The following is a 19,810-nucleotide window of genomic DNA, read 5'->3' as shown; positions in this document are numbered from 1 at the left end:
TTCATATCTGATGTCTCTCTCCAGCCTAGGCGACGACCGTGGTGACGTCACTTCCTCCGAGGCCCCGCCCCTTCCCCGCGGACGGGCGCCGATTGGCCCGTTTGAAATGCGCCGGGCGCCAGCTCACCTGGGTTCGCAGCGGCCCCGCCGAGCATTAGGGAGCGCCGCGCCGGAGCCAGAGGCCGGCTGCCCGCGGCCCGTCCCGCCGTCCCGCCGTCCCGCCGTCTTCGCCAGCCCACCCCATTGAGCCCGGCGTTTGGGCAGCGCAGAGGCTGCTAACATGAAGCCAGCGTGAGTACCGGGCCGCCGAGCGGGAGGGCGGGCGGGGGCGGGGGCCCGCGTCTCTGTTCACGCCGCGCCGGCGCAGCCGTCTGCACCCGCCCCGCGGTCCCCAAAGTGGGCGTCTCCACGTGGGGCCGCGCCAGGTGAGCCCCGGCGTGGAGACCCCGGCCACAGCGGTCCCCGGCCCCCGCCGCCCAGAAAGGACGGCCCGAAGCCGGGGGTCGCGGGGTTGTGCCGTGACCCCGGTTCCTGTTAGCCGGGTTGTCATTCTCCTGGCTCCAGGACCGCCTTCCCCACCCCTTTCTCAGGTCTTCTCCCTCCCTGGCCGCCCGCGCTCCCAGATCTCATTTGGCAGAGTTAGCGTGGGTTGGAAGGCGACTGTGGTCGGCGGTCGTCTCGCGTGTGAAGCCGAGTGTTGTGTTCTGGGAATTGGGGTTGGTTAGGTGGTCTCAATCCCTGGAGAGCCCTGGCTTTCCTCTGCACTGCGTGCTTTTCTTAGCTCAGCACCTTGGTCTCGAGGCCGAGACCACGACCTTACATAGGGCAGTTATATTTGCTCTATTCTTTGGCCTTAAACAGTCCCCGCCCTCATACACAAATGCACACGCCCACATTCCTCACTGAGTTGGTGACATTTTTTGTACAGCATCATTCCTGTGTAAAGAAGTGTTTGTCACGTAAAGAAGAGGGTTGACTTTATAATTACTGCCATTTAGCTAGTTGTTTGCAAAAGGTAATTTGTTTTATTAAGAGGCCAAAGTCAAAATCTTTCTAATAAAAAATATATTGAGTTTAATTAAACCTACCACAATATTTTGCACTTAAGGACACTAAATTGCTTCTGTTTCATCTGAGAATATGTTGAGAAATATATTAATAATCTACAGTCCAAGCTAATTTCACTTAATCTTAGTGTTAAATGTTCATCTAGCCTATAGATAAATGTGAAGAAAAAAAGCGGTATGTTAGAGAAATGGTGAAATAAACCAAAATACCTTTTTCTTTTGTCCCTACTTAAGAGATCAATAAACTGGTAGTTTGGGACCACATTTTGTTTGGGGACAAAGGGTGATAGTTTTGGGCATTTAATGATTACTTTTTCCTTGAAAGTATAGACATAAATCTTGATGAAAGAATGTTCCTCCATGTGCCTTTTTATAATTTATTGAAGTTAATCGCTTGTCAGTCTGCCTTGGTAATAACTGTTGGCACAGTTGTGTGCTTGAACCATATAAATGTCTTTAAAATATAAGTGTGGGCAGTTATTTGTAGATTTTTCAAATTTGTAGTGCTTCTGTAACATTGTTGCTTAAGAAAATATGCAAGCTATTTTAAATACAGAACTTTTCAAAGACAAAGTCGGTACATTTGGTACCAAAAATGTATTCTAAATGAAATTTTAATTACTTTTGGATTACAAATGCCACAAACACTCTTCTAATGCAGTTTATTAGTCATGTTATCTGGATGCAGTGTTTTGGGAATGGCTAAGCAATAATTTTATAAACCCTAGAAAGGTTGTCTTTTAATGAGTTACAGGATAGGTTTTTGTATGTTAGTGTTGAACTGAATTTTTTTTTTGTTGTTTAATCTATGACCAGGAAGGCTAAGACACCCAGGAAACCTCTAGTGAAAAAAGGATCCCAAACGAACCTTAAAGACCCAGTTGGGGTAAGGTCTCCCTGTGGATTTGTGTGTGTGTATTCTTCAGTCCTTTCTGTCTTATGTGTATGCTTGGTAGGGAAGGAAGAAGAGATGGGGAAGTGCAGTCAAAGAACATTTAGCTATTTAAATGGATTTACTAACTTGTGTAAAACTGGTTCTAGCTGTGAAATTTTCTCTATAGAATTAATTAGTCTGGTTAATGAAGTCTTTGGTTATCGACTGCATACCTCCTATAATTATAATTTGAAAAATTAGGTAATTAAAAATCTTTAATTGGCTTTATACTCTCTGGGATGGAGGGAAACATTCTGCTCAGATGAATGTCCTCTCCCACCTGCATACAGTAACTGATGGCTTGCTTCAGGAGGAGAGTCCCAAACTCCATGCTTCTTGGGACCAAGGTTCTAAAGACTCTGGTATAGAAGAGCTTGATTCAGTCTAATGCCTGCTAAAAATTGCAGATACTTCACTAGTTTCAGGCTTGGGAACCTGCTTTTAAGAGAAAATGGCAAATAAAGAGGGTTAGTTTGCTCTGAGTTATTTTATTTTATTTTATTTATTTTTTAAAAGATGACTAGTAAGGGGATCTTAACCCTTAACTTGGTGTTGTCAGTACCATGCTCTCCAAGTGAGCTAACTGGCCATCCCTATATAGGGATCCGAACCCGTGGCTTTGGGGTTATCAGCACCACACTCTCCCAAGTGAGCCACAGGCCGGCCCTGCTCTGAGTTATTTTAAATCCCCCCACTCACTGCCACTGGAGTGGGTCTTGAGGGACCCAGGTGCTTTGCACACAACTGAACGGGTTTTCTTCAAACCCCCAGCCCCCTTTATTTAGCTTCCTTTTATATTAAGTATTAGATTAAGCTGGCATTTTTATTAGTAGTATAAATTTATTTATTATTTGTAGTATATTTATTATTTGTACATGATATAATAGTGAAGACAAGCTATACAATTGGACCCTTTTGTTATTAAAATTTATTTTAGGTGCATTTAAAATCTCATATCTAATAAATCTGTTTGCCTTTATCAATCTTGAATAGCAGATTTTGATTTTCATAGCTCTAGGTTTATACAGGTCTCCTAAATTAAGAGACTAAAAGTTCGAATGGGAAGCTTAAATGAAAAATCAGGCAAAGAGTCAACCTTTGTTCTTTAAGCACGTTCCTCTTTTTCCAGGTATACTGTAGGGTGCGCCCACTGAGCTTTCCTGATCAAGAGTGTTGCATAGAAGTGATCAATAATACAACTGTTCAGCTTCATACTCCTGAGGGTTATAGACTTAACCGAAATGGAGACTATAAGGAGGTAATTCCTATTGGTACCACGTTGTTTTTACTTGATATGTTTCCTGAATGGCTTTTACATTTTTATTTGTTTTTTTATTTTTTTAAATTTTTAAATTTTTATTATTTTTATTTTTTTAAAGATGACCAATAAGGGGATCTCAACCCTTGGCTTGGTGTTCTGAGCACCATGCTGAGCAAGTGAGCCAACTGGCCATCCCTATGTAGGATCCGAACCCGTGGCCTTGGTGTTATTAGCACCACACTCTCCCAAGTGAGCCACGGGCCGGCCTGGCTTTTACATTTTTAAATCTAACAAAAGTTCATATGTGATCCCACTTTATTGAAAAACTTAATTTACTGCACTATAACCACTGTATCTAAAGTTTTTGATTTCTGGGATGCACAGATACATCTTTGGTATGCTGGAATTAGAGGATTGCTTTTAGGAGATAATTTCTTATACAGGATATTTATTGTTTTTTTAGAGGTTACATTAGGGATAGTATAATGTGAAATGATATATGATTGTGCTGGGTAGTTTTACACACACATACACACACACACACACACTCACACACACACACACAAATTTTGCATGTGAAGATTAAAATAACATTTAATAATAGGCATTGTATACTTGTATCGACCTCTTATGAAGTGTTTTTATTTTCAGTAAAGTATTGAGCAAACTTAAAAATATTAAAAATTAAAAATATTGAGTTCAAATTCGGTTAAGTAACTCGGTTCAACAAAGGTTGCTCTAAGCTAGTAGCTGGAGGGTAGAAGGAGATTTTTTAAAAAAGGGGATAGGTGGTAAACAAAACCCTTATATAGATAAGACAAAGTCAGATGTGTTAAATGGGGGTGGGGTGGGGGGTGGGGTTTGAAACATGGGAATACCAAAGGAAGACTAATTCAGGCTGTCATTTCTACTTTCTAGCTGCCATTCATTTGTCTGTGCACATGACTCCAATGAAATTGCTCTTCAGAAGACCACCAGTGGCCTTTTTGCTGCTAAATTTGATGTATGCCTCTCTGTCCTCATTATAATCTATTTCTCAGCAGCACCCTCCTTCCTGAAGCACCCTCCTGTTTCCCCCTCCAACTCTTCATGTTCTCTTCTCTCACTGGCCACCCTTTGCTGGCTCCTCCTTTTCCATCCTCCAGATACTGACTTGAGCTACACCCAGGGCTCTATGGCTCTGTTCTCTACCTGCACTTTTCCATGGCTTTAAATGTCAATTATATGGTAAAAACTCTGGAATTTTTATCTCTAGCCTAAACCTTTTCTCTAGCTCCAATCTCGAGCATCTAACCACTTATTTGATATCTCTGCTTGGACATCACATAGGCATCTCAAAATTTACATGTCCAGAAAGGAGCTCTTGATGACTCCCCTTCCCATCCTCCCCCAAATCACTTCTTCCCTTGTCTTAAGTAATAGTGCCATCATCTGTCCAGTTGCTCAGGCCAGAACCCGGGTACCTACCTTTCACCTGCCCCTCCTCATATCTAGTTTGTTAGTAGATCCTGTAAGTTCTACTTCAAAGTACAGATGACTCTTGAACAAGGCTGGGGTTAGGGGTGCTGACTCCCTGCACAGTGAAAAAATTTGTGTATAATTTTTGACTGCCCCAAAACTATACTGCTATAGTATACTGGTAGACTGGAAGCCTTACTGATAGCATAAACTGTCAATTAACACATAGTTTGTATGTTAGATGTATTATATACTATATTCTTACGGTAAGTTAGAGAAAAGAAAATGTTATTAAAGAAACATAAAGAAGATGGGCTGAGCCCGTGGTGCACTCGGTAGCGTGCTGCGCTAGCAGCGCGGCGACGCTCCCGCCGCCGCAGGTTCAGATCCTATATAAGGATGAGCGGTGCACTCCCTGGCTGAGCACCGGTCACGGAAAAAAAAAAAAAAAAGAAACATAAAGAAGAGAAAATACATTTACAATACTGTATATTTATTGGGAAAAAAACTGCATACAAGTGGACCCATGCATTTCAAACCTGTGTTGTTCAAGGGTCAACTGTATATCTTGAAACTGTTCTTTCATTTCTGTCTCCATTGCCACCACTCTAGGCTGAGCTCCTTTAATCATTGAGACCCGTGCTTCTCAAACTGTCTGTAGCGAAGGAATAGCTTTTTTAGTTTCTGCGTATCACAGCTGGATACCTTTGTATAATTTGTGCTAGATGGAACTAACCATGAGTTAGACAACAGGGAATTGGTTTATAATCTGTTCAAGAGATGAGCCCATTGAACACCTGCTGTGAGGTTGCAGCAATGATAAATGGCCACAAGAGTTTCTGAACATTCAAGTTGACTGGTAACAGAGTTCTCAAACAGGCATTGGTTTGCTGACCATGCTTCCAGTAGCACTGATAAGACTGCCAAAGCCTTACTGGACTGCCTGCTTGCACTCTTCTTTAACCCATTTTCCACAGAGCAGCCACAGTAATCTTTTAAAGCTTAAATGAGAGCTCATAGTTTTCCTGTTTAAAGCCTTTTAAGGAATAAAATCGTTAAATGGGCAGAATCCTTCTTAATCTGTCTCCTGTCTATCTCTGCCTTCATCTTTTAGTACAGTACTCATCTAATCCTTTGAGTTCTGTGGTTAAGCCAGGCTCCTCCCTGACAGCCCTTGCGTTAGCCTGGATGTCTCTTTCCCTTGGATGTTAGCATGGATGGCTCCTCATCCTTGGGTTTCAACTTAAATATTGCCTCATCAGGGTGTCCAGACTACCGCATCAGAAATAATACCCCCACCATCCCTTTTCCCCTGGTCTGCACCCTGTGCCTCCTTTATAGCACTTTCCACAAATATTTACTTGTTATTATCGCTTACCATCACTCTAATGTACTTCAACGGGATATGCAGCTTATATGAGTATACTTCAAAAAGTTCATGGAGAGATTCGTATTATCTTTCAATTTTGTTTTTCCATGAATTTTTTTTTAATCCCCCACGCCCTCCATGAACTTTTTGAAGTGCTCTCATATATCCTGTTTGTCAAACACTTAATAAATAAGGGTTGATAATGAATGAATGAATGGTCTGGGAAGGCTTTATGGAGGAGCGGATCTTTCAGGATATAAGAGTTGAACACTGACTTAACTGAATTTCACTTCTTTATTGAAGTAAACTTCAAGGATGCGTAAATAAAGGTTTCAAGTAGGTATAAACAAAAGGTTTGGTGAGGATTAGAAATTTTCACTGCCTTTTGATGGAAGGCAATATTGTATAATGGAAAGAACACTGGAAAAGTCATTGATGCTAATGAGCTACATGGGCTTAGGCAAGTTCTTCCTTTGGGCCTCAGTTTTCTTTACCTTGAAAGTAGAGAGTTTGTTCATGAGGACTGGGAAGTCATTTGCCTAACCTCTCACCACTATTCTGTGTGCATCCTTTCAGTTATAAGATTCTTTTTGTGAACTCCAAAGCTGTTTTACAGGATTAGACTGAAAACTTCCACAAAGTGAGAGCTAGCCTAGCTGAAGTAGGTGTGTGGTCTTTGACAGATTATTTAACCTGTTTTCTCATTTACAAAATGAGCATAATAATTAACAGTATCTACATCAGAGGTTATAAGAACAAAATTATTCACTGTGTAGGCTTTGTCTGGGACATGGTCAGTGCCTGGTTTCAGCTGATATTATTATTATCATTATTATATTTGAGTGCTAACTTATACATGTCTCCTTTTAGTCAACAAAACTGCTAATTTTTTTCTTTATTTTAGTAAAGAGGTAAAAGCAAGGAAAACTGCTAATTTTAAAGATGTCAAGGGTCATGATATTAATATCTGAGCAGGTTGAATTTAAGGTAAAGATTGTAAAACAGGAAAAAGGACATTTTTGACAAAGGTTATAATCCATAATAAATTCTAATGGATACTCATGCACCACATAACTTCGTTTTGAAATTCATGTAGCAAAAACTGCAAGAAATTCAGGGAACCTGCAGAAACAATTGCAGTGTCTACAGTCCAATAAAACTAGAAATTACAAAAATAGAAATCACAGAAATCCAGCCCACGAAAAAGTAAGATTTAAATTTACATTAAAAAAATATATATTCCAGTCCAATTTTCCAAGTAGGAGTTTGGTAATATTTTTGGTAATGTAGTTATACTTTATAATAATCATATTTTGAAAGAGATTTGATATTAAAGTATTCTTGCTTTCTTAAAGGTCACAATTTATTTAAAATTTATTTTGTATAAGAACTCAGAGATTATATGTACTGTTTGTTTCTGGTTTTAAAATACAGTGTGTCAAAACATTTGGTATTATTCTGCTATGCCATTTTAAATGACATCTTTATAAAGAAAAAATAGAAAACAATGATATAGTGTATGGAGTAATGCTTGAAGATTTTCAAAAATCTTTGACTATGAATCATTATTATACCTTTTGATCTTCTTTGTCAGTTAAAACAAAATCAGCCTTAGCCTATAAAGCATTAGTGAACTTAAGACTTTTCTACATTCTCTTTAGTAGTTGTGACTGAAAATATTTACTGGTTTATAATTGGTGTACTTTAGGTATGACATGACTTTTTAGTGAGTTACTAAGAAAATAAGGATTCTAAGTTTAAAGATTAAACAGATATATTTCTAGCCTGGATATAGTGGAATTCCATTTAAGTTCATTTTATTTTTTCTCTCTCCACAGACTCAATATTCATTTAAACAAGTATTTGGCACGCACACTACCCAGAAGGAGCTCTTTGATGTTGTGGCTAGTCCCTTGGTAGATGACCTCATTCATGGCAAAAATGGTATGATTCTTGAAGTTTTGTTGTATTTTCCTTTTTCTCCTCTTCTGATAAAACCTTTTCATATTATATATTTGGTTTATGTTTGGCATTGAATTCAGATTTAATTTGTAAGGGTGGTGTTAAACCTTTTTTTGAGCTGGTTAATTTTTAGTGTTTTTTAATACAGTGAAGAAATATTACAAGTGGAGGACTTTTAAGAAAGTCCTCCAAACTAAATGACTCATTGTAACTTGCCACACTGTAGGTCTTCTTTTTACGTATGGTGTGACAGGAAGTGGAAAAACTCACACAATGACCGGTTCTCCAGGGGAAGGAGGGCTGCTTCCTCGTTGTTTGGACATGATCTTTAACAGCATAGGGTCATTTCAAGCTAAACGATACGTAAGTATGATTCTTTTGTTTGTGTTGTGACTATTTCACTGTGGACACGGGACTAAGTCACCTACAGATACAGTAGTATTAAGGAAAAACCAAAGCATTGGATCCATTCTGAAACCTTAAATATATTTAAATATTAAATGTTTCTTATTTTTTAAAATATGTTTCTTACTATTTAAGTCAAATTCTAAAAAAAGATGGTCTGATTTTTACCCCCCACTGCAGGTTTTTAAATCTAATGATAGGAATAGTATGGACATACAGTGTGAGGTTGATGCTTTATTAGAACGTCAGAAAAGAGAAGCCATGCCCAATCCAAAGACTCCCTCGAGCAAGTAAGTAATTTGGTTTGTATGGAATGCTGTCTTAAGTGGCACAGGATTCTGTCCTGTGCTTTCTCCAGGCATAGGGAATGGTGAACACTAAGGAGAGAAGGTGTTCTGACAGTTGACTTTTGTGAGATTAAAGCTGAGTAAAATATTTGCTCAGATGTTCTCTTTGGCTTTGAACATTGTTTGAATCACTGTTTTGAGAAGGTACCACTCTGGGTGGGGAGAGGGTATAAAAGTCATTGCTGTGTATCTGGAGGAATGGAGGTACTACTGGCATACCATGAGTAGGAATAAAGTTACTTTGTGCATTTCTGTGAGTAATGGCAGATAACTTATTTTATACTCGTATCTTTTAGTTTCCTCTTGTGATCATTTACTTTTGATGTTGACTTCACAATGTATAACATCAGACTTTTTAAATTTTTTTAGACGACAAGTAGATCCAGAGTTTGCAGATATGATAAATGTTCAAGAATTCTGCAAAGCTGAAGAGGTTGATGAAGATAGTGTCTATGGTGTATTTGTTTCTTATATTGAAATATATAATAATTACATATATGATCTGTTGGAAGAGGTGCCATTTGATCCCATAAAACCTAAGTAAGTAGTGAAGAGAGCCCCCTTATCTGTTAACCTTGGAGGAGTAACTTTTCCTTAATGAGCCTTTGTTTCTTCACCTGTAAATGGGGATAATGCTTGTGTTTGTTTTCAGAATGAAATGATATAGCTTGTATATCATGTGGTGGCATTCAATGAGTACTTTTATTATTAACTAGACATGTAGCTACATTAGGGAACCAGTGGGTTAAGGTCTAAGGAGAAGAGTGACCTGAATATTCATCTTGGAGATTACTTTTAAAATCTCTTGGCCCTGGGCTATGTTTTAAGAAAGACCTTACTTTATTGTATGAGGAAGTGTCCCTGTTGGTGCACTCTGGGGCTGCCTTTTAAGAACCTAAGACTTAGTGTTGGAAGTTTTGTAGCCTCTTAAACCGTCTCTCTCTTGATCTCTACAGAATGGAGCCTAAAGCTGTTGTCTGTATAAGTAATACTTGTAGACTTTCCATCATTGATTAATATGAAGTAACATCTGAATTATCATTCTGTCAGATCAAAAGACTGTTCCTTAGATTTCCTTGCATCTTGCCTTGCTGAGACTGAAGACCAATTACCACCAGACATCACAAACAATAAATCTACATTTGGGCCAGAGTTGACTCTGGAATCTTATGTTTAGTATTAATATCTTGTTCCTAGTTGATGGTTTTGTTCTCAAGCCAAAAGCTTGTCTTTAATACTGTCTTTATTAGGGCCTCTCAGGACATAAGTAATATGAAGACCTGTGTCTTATATTTAACTTTTGTGTATGTCTAATTGAACATTGGAGAAACAGCTAGATTTAGAAAACCATTAGACTGAGAACAGGTGTGAGTATATACACTTTTATTTACATGAAGAATTTATGTACTGTGATTGAGGCTATACTTGGTGAAGGTATTTCTGTGGTTCTTACTGAGTCACATTTCAATGCAGTTATCTTCATTCATAGTCCTTAAACTTTCATCTGTGTTGATTGGGAAAATAATTACAAAGTTGCTAAGCAAACTAAATATAAAAGTATTACTTCTAGACCTTTATGTGTAGGAAGACTGTCCTTTTTTCCTTTGCTCTACTTAACCCTTCCTAAAATGAGAACTTTGTAAAGGTACTTATTTCTGCAGTGACCTATGTTTATTTACCCTTGGAATGTTGGTATTAAGAAAGAAATACCTGGGCTAGGTTATAGAGAAATACATGAAAGAGTCAGACCTTATGAGACCAACTGCTTTTTATATCAGACTAATTACTTTCCTGTTTGTATCAATGTGTCAGCTATCTTGACTCTAGTTTTGCATCTATCCATTTTCCTAAACTTTGGTTGTCATTCATTGCTGCTAATTAGTTTCATGGCTGCCCATGTGCCAAGTTTTTGTTTGGTTTGTTCCAAATGATATTTTCAAAGGAGCTTATCTTGGTTCTATTTAGTTATACAAATGAAGACTGACAAAAGTGACCTGTGTGTCTTATAACCTTTCTGGATAACTCCTTGAATGAACTTACAAGGTGGCTTATTTGGCACTGAATTCAGATTTAATTTGTTAGGGTGGTGTTAGACCTGCTTTTTTGAGCTGGTTAACTTTTAGTGGTTTTTAGTACAATGGAGGGAACATTATAAGTGGAGGGCTTTTAAGATATGACTCATTTTGACTGTCACCTACTCTAGGCTGAACATGTTGCTATGAGATGGCTGCTGTAGAAACAGTAACTTCTGGGCCGAGCCCGTGGCGCACTTGGTAGAGTGCTGCGCTGGCAGCGTGGCGACGCTCCCGCCGCGGGTTCGGATCCTATATAGGACTGACCGGTGCACTCACTGGCTGAGTGCCGGTCACGAAAAAACGACAAAAAAAAAAAAAAAAAAAAGAAAAGAAACAGTAACTTCTACCTTATTTCTTTGGTAGGTGGAACAGTTGCAGCACACCCATGAGGAACACAGATTTTGTGTATGTGATGGTGTTGTTTCTTAAAGAGAAGGGTGCAGTTATACTAGTGGTTGGCATCTGTGGCATGTTTGTATGTAGGTTGTCTTGCATTGGTGCTGGGCTCGCTACTACCTCTAAGCCCTCCCTGCTTCCTGAAAAATCTGCCATTGACTGTCAGTGATGGTGGCTGACACCATTCACAAGACAAGCCAAACAGGCAGCACCCTGACCCAAGCCTCATACTACCTTACAGACTAAAACTTGACAAGCCACTTTGAAAAGATTGCCACTCCTGGTATATACCAAACTCTTTCTGAACTTGTTTTCTGCTGTTGCTGAGAAGGTCAGAACCACTTCTGTCTGTTGATATTTTAAAGTTAGGAAAATGCTAGATTTTGATGCTTAACCTGTGCATGTGATGTAGCTATAATACTACTTTGGTCTCTAATTTTTAGTAAGTGTTGTTTCATGTGCTTTGTTAGAGAAAATTGGTTCCAGTTATCCTGTTATGTAACTAATCTTGACTGTATATCTTTATATGTCTCATCCAAGTTTAATATTTCTCTGGGGTCTTATGTAAGCTTATTTCCATTTTAAGAATGGATGTCCTATTGCCTGGAATTTTAGTTCTAGTCTTAAATGAAGATAGTATCTTATAATTTAGGAAACTAACCTTTTTTTCTTCCCCATAGACCTCCACAATCTAAATTGCTTCGTGAAGATAAGAATCATAACATGTATGTTGCAGGATGTACAGAAGTAGAAGTGAAATCTACTGAGGAAGCTTTTGAAGTTTTCTGGAGAGGTGAGAAAAAACAGAGCTAGACTTAGAAAAATATAAAATGATAAATATAACCCGGAGAGTTGCTACTCTAATTTGACAGCAATCCTTTTTGACTTATTAGGAAGCCTGTATAATGAAATGACCGAGTTCAGGTTTAATCAATGTCATTTCTGTGTCGTCATAGGCCAGAAAAAGAGACGTATTGCTAACACCCATTTGAATCGTGAGTCCAGCCGTTCCCATAGTGTATTCAACATTAAATTAGTTCAGGCTCCCTTGGATGCAGATGGAGACACTGTCTTACAGGTAAAGTTGCAGTGTGGGGAGTTGTTCTAGTTCCAATTCCATCATTAATTTTTGGAGTTAGAGTTAAATTAGAGAGGTTTCATAGCAATAAATATTGCTGTAGAATTAATATAGATGTAGGTGATGACATTTTAAAAATATTTTTCCATTAGATGGTGTAGTTTTGGGAAGCTGGCTATTGAATCTTAGATCTTGGAATTTTGCAATGAAAAAGGTTTACAAATCTTTAAAACTCTTTTCAGTAGAGGGATTAAACTAAGAATACGTGATTCATTGTTTTATCTTTGAAGAATCAGCAATTCACTTTCCAGGGTAGGTGCAGTTCAGGAGGTGGCCACTGCTCTAAATTGTTCACCTCTTGCTGATGGGCCAGAAGGGCTCTGTGTCTGCTGGTCACTTTTTACTGCTGGGCCTGTCATGCTGCAAGGCTTATATCAATTAGTAACTGCATTTGAGCCCAAGTATATATAACTTAATAACTTTAAGTTATTAAAATTTAATTGTATTCAAACTGTGTCATGAAAATGTGGCATTATGAAGGTTTATAGGTGGTAGAAGGAGATGGTACTGAAGACCCCAGGATTTGAGTTTTGGAGACTTTATTTTTATTTTTTTACTTTTTGGTGGCTGGCCAGTATGGGGACTGAACCCTTGACCTTGGTGTTACAAGGCTACACTGTAACCATCTGAGCTAACTGGCCTGCCCCAGAATTTGAATTCTGATTCCTACGTATTTACTAGCTGTCTGACCTAACTATAATAGAACCTCCTCTTCAGGTTGTGCGAATTAAAGGAGTTAGTGCATATAAAGTTCTTAATACAGTGCTTGGCTTATAGTCAGCACTCAATAAATGTTAGCTAGAAGACGCTTGTAGGTCAACGTTCCATATACACTTGGTTCCTTTGAATCACATCTAATGTTACTATATCAGGTACCTCTTGACTTTCATTTCTTCTTGTAAAAATTATGTAGTTTTAGGATATTATTGGGTTTTTATAAAATTATTAAGTACCTGATCATAGAAAAATTTAGGATAGCCTTATTCTAGAATCACTTTTTACTCAGCAAATTTTTGTTGATTTCCTGCTGAGTGCTAGGCACTGTGCAGGGTGCTGGAGATAAAGCAATAAAAAGGCAGCATCCCTGCTCTCAGGGAGGATATAGTTTGACGTAGAAAGAAGATCAGACAAGATCAGACAATGGACACAAGTAATCATTAATGTCATGATTATATTTGTCATACCCTTAGCAAACTTTCTCTCCTAAAATATGTATCCTTTGCCCCTCCTTTGCATTTTTTATTGTGCAAATATTAAACTCATTAAGATGCAGTAACTTGCTGATTTGAATCTTTTTAAAGAATATTGTAAGCCAGTTATTATAACTAATTTTAGGTTATTGGCTTTGTCATCTTCCTTTCAGGAAAAAGAACAAATTACTATAAGCCAGTTATCCTTGGTGGATCTTGCTGGAAGTGAAAGGACTAACCGGACCAGAGCAGAAGGGAACAGATTACGTGAAGCTGGTGAGCAAAGCATAGTACTTATTTATTATTACAGCTTTCAAAAACTTGTAATGCCAGTTTATTATGTACTTTTCAATGGGAGGTTTAAGCACAATTGTCTTCAATTAGATACTTTAGAGGCCAAGTTTAATGGTCAGTGAATGCTATTTCTTTAGTTTTGCTGGTTGGTATCAACCTATTACAATACACTGATTTCTTTAAGAATGAAGAATGACTAAAATAAATTTAAGTTATATTCATATTAAGAGTCTGTTATATCTTTTGTTAGTATTGTAAGTCAGTACTGGGTTCTTGAAATTAAGTGATTTAACATTCCAAAATTCACAGTGGTAAAAATCATCTTCTGGAGATGGGAAGAATCTGAACACAAGAGCCAATTGAAGGGAAATCTATGTGTTTTATGTATTTATTTTTTAATCTTTCATTTGGGATACCATGCATGTTGTGTATTATGTTAATAACTATTTCTTGAGTACTACTGTGTGCCAGGAATTGAACACAGATATAAAGGATGAAACCTGGAGAAAACCCAGCCTAGTACAAGAGATTGGTAGATAGATAACTGGACCATTTGAATAGAGTGGAATGGAAGTGAGCTCAAGGTTCTGTGGGAGTGCAGAGCAGGGCTGTCTAATCCAGTCTGGGAGTGGGGAGGGGTGACACTTGAGTAGGAATGAGCTACATGAAGAACAGGATTAAAGACAACATCCTTGCCAGAGGAGGCAGTTGCTTATAAACAGACCAACTCCTGAGAATACAGCAGAGTCAAGGTAGCTGAAGTGGAGGGCATGGGTGGTGAACTGTGGGAACTGAAGCAAGAGAGTGAGCCAAGGTCATAAAGACCCTTGTCTATCGTATTAAGAAATTTGAATTTTATCTTGAAGGAATAATGGTGGCTGCCAGTTATTGAGGTTCTAGTGTGTGTCACAGTATCTACTAAACGTGCTTGATTTCTTGATTCTGACTTTCAGGACTGTATCACACTCATTTTTCAGATGCGGAAATGGGTTGTGGGAGGTTAAGTAATTTTCCCAAGGCTGGAGCCTGGATTCAAACTGAGGTTAGGTGGACTCTCAAAACTCGTATCTTTCTCCTACTACGTTATATAGCCTCCCCTTAAAGTCAAAGAAGGACTAATCTTTTAGAAAGATTATTTTGCTAGTGTAGAGAACTAATTTAGCAGGGGCAAGCCCAGAGATATGAAAGGACAGTTAGGAGCCTTTTACAGTAATGTGGATGAGCAATCGTGTGATCTGGAGGCAAAGATGAAATAAAACTGAGAGTTAGTTAGGAAGTAGGTCCACCTGGATATGGACAATAAGGAATCTCTCATTTGAGGAGAAGCAATCTGAGGAGCAAGTGTGGCCAGTTGAGTTTAGTGTTTGATATGTTGAATTTATTCAATTGGCAGTGCCTACTCGTTGGATGCAGAGGTACATGAATTTGGAAGGAAAGAGATTTGACTTGAGTTTGTAGGTTGAGGTTTTGCCAAAGGATAAATGAGTGAAGGAATGGGGGATAAGAGTACTCATGGAGAATAGAGAGGGACAAACCCTTGAGATTAATTTGAAAAGCTTAGGAAGGAGCGAGAGGGTGGTAACTAAAAGAGATTTGACGGATTATGAAATGATTTAAAAACACACACACACACACTATATACATATATTTATTAGAAAATAGTAAAAACGTGAGTTTGTTCACGTGCTGGAGAGATGAAGAAGTTTGAGTCCAGTGGTGTGAAATGAGGCCTGTTAGGCCTGCCACTAGCCCGGGCCAAAGGACTCTTGCTACTTATCTCAACTGCTTGAATCTTCTGAGAGTGGACTATGTCTGTGCTGTCTGTCATGTATCCCCAGTGCCTCATACTTACTAGGTGTTAATAAGTACGAAAGTGATGATTTACTGGTGGAGCAAGGTCCCAGAAGAGACAGAAGAATCTGGAAAGGTTAACTTTGGTGGGAAAAGAGTTATCTGGCTTGGGAAGAAAGTAAAAACCTGAGGGTTCTGATGCTTTGAGGAAAGATAGAAGGGACTGTCAGTGTTAATATGGATGATGAACAGGTGTGACAAGAGTTAGGGAGTGAGAGGGATAGAAGAAAAGGAGATTGTGATTGGGATGTCTGACAGAGACATCAGGTTTTCAGAGGAAATACAATTCTGAGTGATAAGGTTTGGGGTTAGGGTATGCTTGTGAGGCTACAGTGCAGCAGAGATTTACTGGAGGTGGGCAAATCGGGGCCCTCTAACCACAGCATGTGAGAGTGACTAGTCCAGGGGCTGGCATGTAGGAGGAGCAGTTGAAGGCAGCAAGGAGGAACTAGGAAAATGTTGCTTGCCTTCCTCTGCTCACTATCCTTGTAGAATGTCAAGCTTTCGGAAATAATCAGCTTTTACTCCAAAAGGCTACAAGGCTGCAGGGGGAAGCATTATCTTTCTGGGAAATAAAGGGTTAGCTTGCAGGGCTTTGTGCCATCTATGCAGGGGGAAGCCTGTGGACCCTTCCTAGTATAATACTTCTGAGTGTATAACGTACAGAGGATTACAAAGGAAACATATTATACTGAAATATGGTTTTAAAAGTATTCATCAAAGATTTGTCATAGTAATTAATGTGCTTCTATTAATGCCTTAAATAAAAATCCAGTAGCAGGCCTAATAACTAAATAATTGTATCAACCTGAATAACAGAGAGGCTCTCTAAAAGAAAAGGATGTTTAATCAGGAATAGGGCATTGCAATGGTAACACACGTACCTTAGTAAACTATGTGCGTATTCACAGAGGTAGAGGAAGACAAAATGTTTTAAGGAAAAAATGATGGATTACGTAACAGGATAATTATCCATGGCTGCAAGGATCAATAACAAGGTGACGCAGGTCCAAGGTTGGACAGACAGTTGCTGGGCAGATGTCCTTGCAGAAGTATTTTTTATTAAGTTTGCGATGGCTTCTTTGCAAGGTTATGGCTTTGCAGAGTCCTTCGTCATAGTTCTTGTTATCAGGCACGAGTGCTTCAGAACTACCCGCTTGATGGCCTTTCCCCGGCTCTATTTGTCAGGGATTTTAATACAAGTGACTCCATTTTGATTCTGAAAACTTTCACAATTGCAAAGTAATGATGAACATAAACTATCTTGGTCAGCAATAAACTAACTATATGTGCTATAAAAAATATCTGTGATTTCTTTTTTTTTTTAACTGACTCGTCAGTATGGGGATTTCAACCCTTGGCCTTGTTGTTATCAGCACCACACTCTTACTGAGTGAGCAAACTGGCCAGACTTCTGTAATTTCTGTTGATAAAAATCACAGGTACTACTAATACTGTGGTTTTGGCCTACATTCATAATTGAAGGAACTGCTAAATTCCAGTTAGAGATCAGTAAAAGTAAACATGTAATTTATTTCTCATTGAAGTATGCAGACTCCCCAAAATGTACCTCTGGACAACAGTGACTCCAGTTTAAAAACCCCTGGCCATTAGGAAAACAGAAAAATGGATCATTATGTGAGAGCTTTGAAGACGCAGGGAGATCTGTACACAGGAACATGAGTTCCTGAGAATACAGTGGGGGAAGAAAGAACATCAGGAGTTTGGGTCAAGGAAGAGAAATCATGAATAATGGAGTGTTACAGGGGTACAGATGAATTCTATATTTTGGGAGGTATATACAGGGATCCTCTGTATCCTTGCAAGGCTGAGGATGAAAACATGATGGAATTAGCTGACCTTAATCAAAGTTTCAAAATGAAGAAATTCTTACGTACATTTGGGGTCTAATCAGGTGAGATCTGCATTCCTGGAGACTTGATTGATCTATCAGACTTGCCTTGGCTCAGAAATCCAAATAAGAGTTGTCAGAAGTAACCACCTAAGAAACCCTTGTTGAGCTGTAGAGAGGACAGAATTAGCTGGTGCCTAAGACACTTACAACAGGAGCTCCTCTGGGTCCAGGGTGACTTCAGATGGATCCAATTGTAGTCTGAAATAGTCATGCTTTAGAGAAAATATTTTATTTTTTTGTTGCTTTTTGGAGAAAATATTATGAGCATATTAAACATCTGCATCTAATGTGCTCTTTCACAGAATTTAGGATTTGCAAAAAGCATTATGGATCATTAAGTGTAATGTTGCATTTTGTGGAAAATCCTTTTGATAGGCTTCCTGAAGGATGGCTATTTATTGTCTCTGTAATTACTGCTATTGAAAGAGAGCCTGGACCATGCGCAGACAGCTCTTTAAATTGAGCCAAAAAATCTGTTATTTATAATTTCTGCCTAATAGTTATAGGAAGATGAGATTTTATAGGCAAACAGAACACTTTGGCTACTATATTGTTTTCATATATATCTTGTGTATATTTTTCTGTCAGGTAACATTAACCAGTCACTAATGACACTAAGAACATGTATGGACATCCTGAGAGAGAACCAAATGTATGGAACTAACAAGGTAAGCAACAGCCTCCTTTCATCATCGGTATAACTTTGTTTGTGTGCATTTTTTGCCTTATGTGTTTGGATTTAACTGTATTTATAGATGGTTCCATATCGAGATTCAAAGTTAACCCATCTGTTCAAGAACTACTTCGACGGGGAAGGAAAAGTGCGTATGATCGTGTGTGTGAATCCAAAGGCTGAAGATTATGAAGAAAGCCTGGTAATTTTAATTTATTCATCCTGTAAAGGTTTGAGTTTCTGTAGGGAAAAGAACTATTTGGATGTGAAGAATGACATCTTGAAACTTTTAATTGACACAGAACCACTGGATACAAAAGTGAACTAATAATCTATTATAGCTTCATTTAGTAATTTTTGAAGGACTTTGATATGCTTATTTTTTTTAAACTCCATTTATTTTGTGTTTTAGCAAGTCATGAGATTTGCAGAAGTGACCCAAGAAGTTGAAGTGGCAAGACCAGTAGACAAGGCAATATGTGGTTTAACGCCTGGGAGGCGATACAGAAACCAGGCCAGAGGAGGTCCAGTTGGAGATGGTATGATTTGGTGTTATGACATTTGCCCCCGATCTCTCTTAAAAAAAAAAAAAAAAATCAGTTTCATATAAGAGAACTGTTTACATCCCTTCTCCTCAAGAACCAAGTGCAAAATAATTTTAACCAAAATATAAATGAAATTTCTTTTGTTGCATACTGTAACTCTCATTTTTAAAGAAGTAAAATTATGAGAGCTCAAGAAATTCCAGTTAATTGGACTGAGGCTCTAATTACAGTGTTTAACTTGTTTAAATAAGCTTGTTCCCTTCTTTGTAACTTTTTATAATTTTTTATAATTCTCTGCAGAACCATTGGTTACTGAAGTGGTTTTACAGAGTTTTCCACCTTTGCCATCATGTGAACTTTTGGATATCAATGATGAGCAGACACTTCCAAGGCTGATTGAAGCCTTAGAGAAACGACATCACCTGCGACAAATTATGATTGATGAGTTCAACAAACAATGTAAGGGCAAAACTATTTGCCATCATTTTAACTTCAGAAATTGAAAGTATTTGCAAGAGATCTGAGTTCTATGATGGGACGCATCTTTAAGGAAGTTATTTTGTCTCTATACCTTATAGTGTTCAAGTCATTGTTTAATTAGAATGACAATGCATTTTTCCCACAGCTCTTTATATAGTCTGAGAAAGTCAAACAAAAGAATTGGTGTGCATTCCCTCCCTCTTTTTTTCCTAACAGTGATGGACACAAAGGAGTATTTCTTAGTGTCTCTGTCTACAAAATGGGGATTGTGATTGTTTCTGCTTTGGGTGTGTTGTGAGGATAAAAGAGATAATAATGTATGAAAATCCTGTAGAACAGTGAACAGCCCTGGTGTATAGTTACTGAATGTATCTCAGTAAGTGTATCTTTTTTTTTTTTTGGTGACTGGCCGGTATGGGGATCTGAACCCTTGATCTTGGTGTTACCAGC

At 38.4% G+C, this 19,810-nt stretch overlaps 1 protein-coding gene across 1 annotated transcript in view; it reads left to right on the top strand.

The window, feature by feature from the left end:
• The first annotated feature begins 221 nt into the window (after positions 1–221).
• The window catches only part of KIF23 (kinesin family member 23), a 29,277-nt gene continuing 9,688 nt past the window's right edge, over positions 222–19,810 (top strand). The window contains exons 1-15 of the mRNA XM_063088932.1: positions 222–291; positions 1,884–1,953; positions 3,131–3,259; positions 7,928–8,033; positions 8,278–8,414; positions 8,637–8,746; positions 9,173–9,343; positions 11,242–11,283; positions 11,955–12,067; positions 12,231–12,352; positions 13,776–13,878; positions 18,251–18,330; positions 18,418–18,537; positions 18,748–18,874; positions 19,181–19,339. Coding sequence (XP_062945002.1) covers positions 281–291; positions 1,884–1,953; positions 3,131–3,259; positions 7,928–8,033; positions 8,278–8,414; positions 8,637–8,746; positions 9,173–9,343; positions 11,242–11,283; positions 11,955–12,067; positions 12,231–12,352; positions 13,776–13,878; positions 18,251–18,330; positions 18,418–18,537; positions 18,748–18,874; positions 19,181–19,339 — 1,600 coding nt within the window. The 5' untranslated portion in view covers positions 222–280. The remainder of the gene's footprint in view (positions 292–1,883; positions 1,954–3,130; positions 3,260–7,927; positions 8,034–8,277; positions 8,415–8,636; positions 8,747–9,172; positions 9,344–11,241; positions 11,284–11,954; positions 12,068–12,230; positions 12,353–13,775; positions 13,879–18,250; positions 18,331–18,417; positions 18,538–18,747; positions 18,875–19,180; positions 19,340–19,810) is intronic.

The sequence above is a fragment of the Cynocephalus volans genome, chromosome 3 (assembly GCF_027409185.1).
Source record: "Cynocephalus volans isolate mCynVol1 chromosome 3, mCynVol1.pri, whole genome shotgun sequence".
In the NCBI taxonomy this organism is placed as follows: Eukaryota; Metazoa; Chordata; class Mammalia; order Dermoptera; family Cynocephalidae; genus Cynocephalus; species Cynocephalus volans.
Note: the sequence above shows the minus strand (reverse complement) of the source record. Positions and strands in the feature narration are given on the sequence as shown.